At 44.7% G+C, this 9,562-nt stretch overlaps 1 protein-coding gene across 1 annotated transcript; it reads left to right on the forward strand.

The window, feature by feature from the left end:
* The first annotated feature begins 2,811 nt into the window (after positions 1–2,811).
* On the forward strand, positions 2,812–7,881 carry LOC132462499 (uncharacterized). The gene is made up of 3 exons (XM_060058052.1): positions 2,812–3,630; positions 3,874–4,068; positions 7,793–7,881. Exons 1-3 carry the CDS (start codon positions 3,216–3,218, stop codon positions 7,879–7,881), a joined length of 699 nt encoding a protein of 232 aa, XP_059914035.1. The 5' UTR covers positions 2,812–3,215.
* The last annotated feature ends 1,681 nt before the right edge of the window (positions 7,882–9,562 follow it).

Genomic DNA, 9,562 nt, shown 5'->3' on the forward strand with positions numbered 1-9,562 from the left:
TCCATCTTAACCTGAACAGTCAGCAATTGGTCAGCAAATGGTCAACAAAGATAGCCCAAAACACTAGGCTAAGGTCAGCATGCCTTATCCCTGTAGCGTCCTGCTCCTTTTAGGGGCCCAACCATCTGTTCTGAACCCAGACACCCAGGCCCCGTGTGTTTCTCCACTATTAGACACACAGATCTCATAATAATCATGGTTTACCATAGAATATACTCCTTAATTTCTACCACACAACCTAAGGATTTGCGGTGATACGTTAAAACAATTATTAAAAGCACTGCTGCTGCGGCTCCCCGTTTAGCGCCATTGCTTCCACTGTTCTTTTGAATAGACGCAGTGCATTCTGGGGCAGTTTAGTACGTCTAGTAAGCTAGCGATGCTTACTCAAAATCTTTCCGGAAGTAGAAGACATTCGGATACTACTCGCTTACCTAAACTCGCTTACTAAGTTCTCGCTTACTCAATTTGACGTCATAGTTAGTAGGAGTAGTAAGCAAGTACGCGGTTTCGAACACACCCTCTGTCTCTTCGCTACTCTCTTCGCTCCTCCCTCTCCTCCCGCTGTCGCCATCGCCTCTCCTCCTGCTCTCTAGTCTCTCTCTCTCTCTCTCCCCAGGTCCTGCCGCTCCCTCCTCTCCATCAGCTCCATAAGCTCCCTCAACCCTGTACCTGCACCTGACGAGCGCCTTTTATTTGGTGGCGGGGTGATGGTGTCATCTGCTGAGGTGCGTGGCACCGAGGAAGGGGTGGCCACAGCGGCGCCCTGGCCGGAGGAAGAGATCACTACCGGGGGTGAGATGGACGGTTTCTGTCCAAGAATACCGTCCATCTCACTGTACCACTTCCATGACGCCGCTGTGGCCTTCCCGTCCTCAGTGCCAACCCCCGACTGGGGCTTGCGCAAGTCCTATGAAACATTACCAAGAAGCATGATATCTTAAGGAGAGGAGAGATAAGAGGCAGCAGAGAGAGAGGTCATGTTTCCCGAAGCTCCGCTAGGCATTGGAAAAAACTACTTAATTCATCGTTCAGATCTACTTTATTTTATTCTATTTCATGATCATAATACTTAACAATATATAGTTTGTTTACGTCGTCCTCCATTGCTCGATTCAACAATACATTTTGGCACTTTTTATGACTCCCGGATCAGACCGCAGCAAAATCCTTGGACTTTCCTATCGCCAACATGCCTCTGTACTCGGATATCTCAGGCACGGAGACTGGGAAATGCACAGACTGCACCAAACTGCGACAGTGGCTTTTTTTTAAACGAGACTAGCAGCATTAGAAAAATGCAAAGGACTTCTCCAGGATACAGTGCCGATGGGTGAGATTGCTGAGCTAACTCAGACAAATACACACCAAGATGATCAAAGCTACACTGTATCCTTCCCGAAGCTGGACAAGAGAGAGACAGTTCCAGCTGCATCTCACTGGCACAGAGTCGGCGCTAAGCCAAAAACAACATACCAAAATGAATCAACAAGTTCACACAACGCCAAAAGCTAAGTTACCCCAAACTAAAGTTGAATGTATCAGCCGGATTAGCCCGTCACTGAAGTTAACCCTGCCGCTGAAGAACCGGTTCCTGCCACTTCAAAAGTCCACGAACGCGCCTGCCACCCGTGCACCCCTGAGCCCCGAAATGTGTCCGGAACGACGGTGCGGACAGAGATGGAACAAGAACCAGTCGCCACGGAGGCGAGCTGCGCATGCGTCTACCACCGCCACCTCAAGCCAACAAGGGCCCATCTCACAGAAAGCAGATGAACCAGACACTCTGATTAGGAGACTCAACCATCAAGGATATAACCGGTAAGAAGATCAAAACATGCTACTTCCCAGATGTGATGGTTAGTGATATCAACCAGAAACTAGCCACAATAATATTGGAAAACCCCAAAATCTCACAGATTATTGTGCATGCAGGACTTAATGATATTCAAAGAGAACAGTCAGAACTTCTGAAGAGGGATTACGCTGATCTATTGGATACACTGGACAAAATACACATTAAGTCATTCTTCAGTGGACCCATACCAGCAGTTGACAGGGGAATAAACAGATTCAGTCGTCTACTTGCACTGAATACATGGCTTTCCAGAGTCTGCAATGAAAGAGCAATTTTAACTTGTTCTGGGGGCACAAATATCTTTTCAGAGCAGATGGCCTACACCCAAACAGGTTAGGCTCAAAACTGTCAAGGGACAATCTTCTCTTCTCGCTTTCCCACAAATCTCCATGGTCTGACGCACAGGCCACAGTCAGAGCACAGGTTGAGAAGAAGCGAGACTACAGCCTCCCCGACACATCTACTCTGCCACTATCTGCCACACAGATAGCAGACAGACCACAGATCTTGAAGAGAGACAACAGCCTGCCCGACACCATGGACATCGTGCCTTCCCCCATCGCTGATGCTGGCTTGGCGAGGAACGGCCACCCCCCTCCTCTGCACTCCCCCATCGACGATGACCTCCAGCCTCATCTCTCCCATAGCCACAACAACAACTCCAGCTCAACTGTCTTCGGTTTTCCAGCTGAATTTAAGAAACTGGAATATGTTGGCATCAAACTTACATCTGTGTCAATGATAGCATCGCCACATCATGGCCACAGGCTGATAACACCCCAGCGGAGGGAGCCCCAGCCCCCCCCCCCCTGTACTGATAGTAGTCCTGAGTATTACTGAAACAAAAAAGGGTTCAGCCGTAGACACAGTATAAAGGAAGTTTCGCATAATCTGCTGAACCCAAGGTTGCCTACGTCAAAACATGGCAACTTTTGCATTCCTGCTGTAACCACTAAGGCTGGGTTGCACCAACATGGATTAAATTAATCCTGGTTTAGGGTTAATCTAGGGTTAGTAAATCTAGGTTTAAACTGGTTTATAATTAATCCGAGATGCGTTGCACATCTTAGTTTTAACTCTGGATTAGTTAACCTAGTTTAAACAAGGATTAAAATAGGATTAGTTTGTGTTCAGTCTGCCATGATGGATCCCGGCGGAATGTGAACAAATTGCACAATATAATCCACAATTTTATATCTTTTTTCTATCCTACATCGTGAAAAAAAACAACTGTTCACGAGAGAGGGCTCGTGAATATATTCACGAGCTCACTTTTTGAATAAAGTTAACCGTTAATTTACCTTAACTGTTACAGTTGACACTGACAGTGAACATAAGTAGCTACATTTATTAAGAGATGGCACGTCAACGAGGATCAAACTTTTCCACATTTGAAAAGATGTTGCTGTCGGAATTGATGGAGGACTTTGGTATTATAATTGAGGATAAAAAGACTGACAGCGTTACCCTGGAAAAAAAGGAGGAGACCTGGGTCATGTTAGCGGAGCGCTTCAATGGCTCAACTGGCATTAAGGAGGCGAGGGACAAGTCACAACTGAAAGCCTGCTGGAAGAACTTAAAGGCAAAGGCAAAAAAGGATGCGGCAGAAGAGAGGAGGGGGATGTTTAAAACTGGCGGAGGACCACCACCAATGATTACGGACCCTCTATCGAAAAAAATCATTAATATGATCCCGCAGCAGATTTCCCCCCTCCCTAACCCATACGACGATGACGGCGCATTAGAGAGGAATGCAGCGACAGAAATCGAAAGTAAGTACCGTTAACTAGTAACCATAGCTCGTTAACTACATTTTATAACCGTTTTTATAATATTATTAATAACGTAACTTAGCAGGTTACAATAATGTGTCACCCCCTCTGTCCAAAGCCATTAATCGCAGCAATGAAAGCCTAACGTAAAAAAAAAAAAAGTTAAAATAGTAACGTTTGTCTTTAGCTGTGGGTATCCTTCTATTAATTTGTTTCATGTCTTCTGTGTTTTTGTTTGTTTAGCTGAGACTTTCATTGTGCTCGACCTGATTGAGCCACTGGAGCCGGATGATGGAAACCTGAGAGAAGAAGCAGCATCACCAGTGAATGCCCCTGCTGAAAAGCGCTCTAAGCTTGGCTGTCACCGGGAACTTCTGAGATTGGAGACAGAAAGATGCATGCTTGACATCGAAAATGCCCATTTTGCTTCAGAAAGAGGTCCTATCGCTTCAGAAGCAAAAGCTACTCGACATATAATTTGTAATTGATAAAATGTTTCTTTCAATTCAATTGTCTCCTTGTCTTGATTTTCTGGTGAGTTCTTCTGGAGGAGAAAGTAAGAAGCATATAAATTAGTAAGTATGGGTTAAGGTAATCTAATGTAGAAGTGCCCTTAGTATCCATCAACATATACAATTATGTCAATACTGACCTGAATTATGCTGCAAAGTGATTTTCAATCAGTGTTCTCCTGACAGCATTGCCATTTGGGTTTGCAGCATTCTGCACTTGAGCATCTTCCAGGTCGTTCTGAAGTGGGTCCTCATCCACCTCTGGTAGCTCGTCTCCTACTCTCTTCCCAAAGTTATACAGCACAGCTACTGCAACGATGACGGCCAGGGTAATGTCCACTTTTGTGCGGAGTCCCTCTTTTATGCATGGAAATCTCCGCTTCCACACACCAAATAGTCTCTCTATTATTCCTCTGGTTTGAATGTGGGAGTAATTGTAATTTTTCTCTGCCTGGGTCTGAGGGTTCAAAAGAGGTGTCATCAGGTAGGGGCGACATGCATAGCCATTGTCACCCACTAGGTGTCCATGGATGTCCCCTTCTTCCAGCAGCGCACAAAGTTGACTGTTGTCGAAGATACGGCTGTCATGTGTGGATCCTGGCCATCTCGCAACAACGTTTGTGATCCTGGCCTGGTCATCGCACACAACCTGGACATTAATCGAGCAGTAGCCCTTTCGATTGCGAAACAGTTCCCCATTCTCACCACCTGGATTGGTAATGGGAACGTGGGTGCAGTCAATAGCCCCAATTACTCCCGGAAAACCTGCTCTCCGATAGAATCCAGCTGTTGTCTCTCTCCTCGGTTCAAACCGTATATACTGACCCTTCAATCTGGCAATTGCCGTCGACACTCTTCTGACAATCCTGCAGACTGTGGATTTATGAACTCCAAAAAGATCCCCGTCAACCAACTGAAAACAGCCGGTAGCGTAAAATCGCAATGCTATTAAAAGCTGTGGTGGCACAGCAAAGTTCCTCTCACTTTGATGCTTGATAGCTGGTCCAACCTTCCCATTGAGGCATATGACAGATTCTTTGGTGAATCTATATCGCTGTGAAAACTCGCTATTTTCATAAAATTCCATTGGGTTTAATCTATCTCTAATTTTCCTGCGAGGAACTCTTTCCTCTAACGCCATCCAGCGAAGATATGCAGCCATGTTCTCAAGAAAACAGCGATAAACCTAACATAAACCTCCTCCAGAGGTGGTTTAAATATAACTGTTAAACCAGGATTAAACTAGGTTTGAAATTGCTGGTGCAACGGATTTAAATTTAATCTCAGTTTAAACTGAGATTACCAAAGGGTTAAATATAACCAGGATTAGAGTTAATCCATGTTGGTGCAACCCAGCCTAAGAGAGTAATCAAAGGGCAATTTAGACACACTGCTAACCTCACAAATCTCATACATATTGCCTCCAAACCAATAACAACCGTAAAGCCTATCAACAACACCATCAGGATGGGTCTACTTAATGTTAGGTCTCTTAATAACAAATAATTTTTAGTTAATGATTTTATTACCACCTCTAAACTGGATTTTATGTTTTTAACTGAAACATGGCTGGAACAAAATAACAGTGCAACCGTTCTGATAGAGACAGCTCCTCCCAACTATAACTTTTTTGATGCATGTAGATCTGGAAAAAGAGGTGGAGGGGTTGCTGTTATATTTAAAAATGTTTTTCAGGGGAAACAGATGTTATTTGGTGATTTTCCATATTGCGTTATTTCTGGAAGAAAGTGGTCTAATCCCTGGTCGCTTTTGACTGACTTTATTTGTTAAAGTAGGCATGTTTCGGTATGGTAACTATGAAGCTTAAGGGAGGGAATTGTATCTAACGCGTGTGAGGGACAATATCGTGAGCTTCAAGCCCCGGGCTTAAGCCTGGTTCTCTCCGCGGTTACCTATAGTCTCTGTCCTCTCCCCTTGAAACACGCGCTATTGCCCGTCAAGTGGGCGTGGCCTATGTGACGTAATGGCTCCGCCCCTGTCTAAAGGTGCTGCCATCTGTGGCTGGAGTAGTTATTGCAAGTGTTCGATCCTGCTTCCTCGTGGCTCTGTGAGGTTAATGCAGCTTGTGTGTTCGATCCTGCTTCCTAATGGCTATGTGGGAGCAGCTTATGTACTTAAAATACGTAAAAATCCCTCCTTGGCCATCTCAGATGGCCATAAAATAAGATTTGTAAGTCATAAGCACCATTTACCACACCGAGAACATAGTCAAAGTAGGAAAATCATCAACACCACCGACCGAAGTGGAAAAACTCCACAGTGGAGATAAACCACAACGCGTCCCCCGAATACTGAGACGGCATTCACCTTGGTGGGTCTCATAGGAAATACAGGTCATTGTCAACAATACAACAATAAGCATATGGATAAAAGCATTCATAAATATCCAAACTAATACTACTGCGACACACATATTTGCAGCATGCATCGAAAGTAAAAAATACAGAATCATTTGACATAATAAAAATTAAAAAAAATCGAGATTATCTGTGGGTCGCATGGATTTGGATGGCTCAGGGGATCTTCATGTATTGGTGTGCTGGTGCATGTGGGTGGTTTTGGACATTGTTGTAGTCGCAGCTCTTGTTTCCTCTGTCGCCATCGGGACCTGTAATTCATGAACCCAAGGCTTGTCCCTCCTTGTCAAGGGCTCGGCTCGCATAGAGAGGTTACTTTCACATCATGTGAGCCTCCTTCAGGCGTTCAATCGTCGTCGTGTCAGCAACAGGAAACCCGTAAACAACTGTCTCAAAGAAAATCAACAGTCCCATTATCAATGCAGTGATACAGAAATAACGGGTTGCACTCGCAACCAAGCAACACTACACAATAACAAACGTAACCTGGTATGGTTGTTTAAAAATGTGTTATTCAAGTAAACCCGGGATATTGATTATCTTAGATACAGGCGCCACTACTAGAACAGTATAGGTGTTGACTATTCTAAATATTACAGCTGGATAGGGTCGGGCCCCTCAGGGGATGTCTCGTCCACTTTCACCGGATCATATCTGATCCCCATGTAAGCCTGAATGGCACTTGGCGTTTCTGTAGCGCCCACTGCTGTGGTGATCAGCCGATGCAGTAGCCCTCGTGCACAGGGAATACAACGGCAGCCGGCTACAATTAACACGGTTACTTCCATTATTCCCACGACGGGCACTGACTGGATCATGCCTTTCCACCTCCCAAACATATTCTCCATCCATCCTGTGAACGGGTCATTAATGCCGGAGTTCTCTGCCTATTCGAACCTGAGGGATTGTAATCGTGCCAGCAACCCATCCGGGGCTGTGTTATTGGGGATAAAAGTACAACATGTTGTGCCTATCATCGCATACACCCCTCCTTGCTCTGTCAATAACCTATCCATATCTATATATTTCTTTAACCTTATTCTTGGAAAACTGAACGAACTGTTGCTGATTATGATACGCAGGTCCCAGACCTAACTATACCATTACATGAACAGTATTTATTATTATAATTATCCAGTTTTTTGTTGGAAACATCAGATCGATACATTAATTCAACTTTCTGATTTTGACTTACTTGAGTTCTCCCCGTATGAGCCCGTGATTGCCAACTTCCCCGGAACCTCCCCATGAGCTCCACCGTCACCACTCCAGAACCCGCAGGAACGATTAGTCAGTCGACGTGTGGCTCGGAGGCTCCCAAGGAGTGCCGCAATCCTACGTCTGCTATAGGGGAATTTTGAGCTAGGTCAACCAAAACCATCTAAATTACCGTATTTTCCGCACTATAAGGCGCACCGGAGTATAAGCCGCAGCAGCTAAATTGAATGATGTTTACATATATAAGCCGCACTGGAGCCCGCTGCTTAAAAATCCATAGAGTTAGGAGGTCCCCTAGTGGCCGTTAGCTATAAAATTCAAAGATTAGCCGCACCGTTATATAAGCCGCAGAATCGCAAAATGGGAAAAAAGGGGCGGCTTATAGTCCGAAAATTACGGTAGGTAGAATAAAGAGTCATCCAAATTCACAACAATTATGCTCATCTGGGTATTAAAGGTATGGTGATATACTATAAACAAAGAATATTCACAAAAAATGTATTGTAATTGAACTACAGCAGTTGAGCTAACTCCCTCCTTGTGCACCGGTTAAAACCATGTGCATCATTTATTAATTAAACATATTATTTTAGCAGTTGAACCCCGTGTCTATTTGATCCATCCTGGTTCTCTAATAAAATAGACAGAAGGGCCCAGCAACCTGGAAAAACATAATGGGCCCTATTTTAACTGTCTGAAACGCAAGTGGGAAGCGCAAAGCGCAAGTAGCTTTGTGGGCGGTTCTACGGCGCTATCGCTATTTTACAGGCAGATAAATGACACTTGCGTCGCGGCGCAAGTGTCAAAAGGGTTGGTCTGAAGCAGCCTAGTTACCCGTAGGTGTGGTTTGGGCGTAACGTCCAACAAACCAATGAGAGTGCCAGCTCCCATCCCCTTTAAGAGCCATGAGCGCATTTGAATCGGACGAGTTGATATTTTGACAGCGCGTCTGCAGTCTCCGATGAGACAGATGCACATGAATTTCAAACTGCAAATGGCTCAGTTTATTGCCAAATAATATGGCCTAATTCACACATGGAATAAGGGGTTTTCTTCCACGACTTCAGAAATACTGAGTCCTCAAATAAATTTCGGCAAAGAAAACGTAGGCCTATATGAGATAACATATGATATGCGGTAACTGTGGTTCTATTTAATGATATACGCAATACATTATAAACATTGTTTCTTATCAGTATTGTATGCTATCCTAATATGCATGTGTCCCCGCGGTAATAGACATTGCCATTGATTGTATTATGCGTTACGTGTTTAGTTTGCGTGTGTTTAAACAGAGCACACACGCGCGCCCGCATTCATTCATTCTTTTTAACACTCACTCGCGGTAAAACAATGTTTTTCACGATCAAATACTCATCAGTCCTAAAAGTTATGGGCATGTAGGCCTACACGATGTCTCTGTCAAGAAAATATGTGTTTGCTGTACGGTGTTTGCAGATGCATTGATTTAAAAGTACAACTTATTACCGCTGCATCAGCTGTTCTTTCCCAAATAATTTACCAAGAATGTGCGGCTAGGTAGATGGGAGAAGCAAAGTGTATGCGCGAGGTGCACAAGCAATCCGTATGCATCGCATGCGCATGCAGGCATGCGCCCTTAAAATAGCGTCTGAACAACGCGCCACTGACTTTAAACCAGGTATTTCCTGGTCAGTAGCGCAATGGTATTCAGAGACGGCAAAATACCGTTTACGCCAGAACACGCCTCCTCCTTCCGCCGAACCGCCCCTTGGGGCGCAAGATCATTCCCTAATTTACCGGCGAGTGGCGCAGGTGGCAAAAGAGCGCTCTGCGCCAGTTGTA

The sequence above is a fragment of the Gadus macrocephalus genome, chromosome 8 (assembly GCF_031168955.1).
Source record: "Gadus macrocephalus chromosome 8, ASM3116895v1".
In the NCBI taxonomy this organism is placed as follows: Eukaryota; Metazoa; Chordata; class Actinopteri; order Gadiformes; family Gadidae; genus Gadus; species Gadus macrocephalus.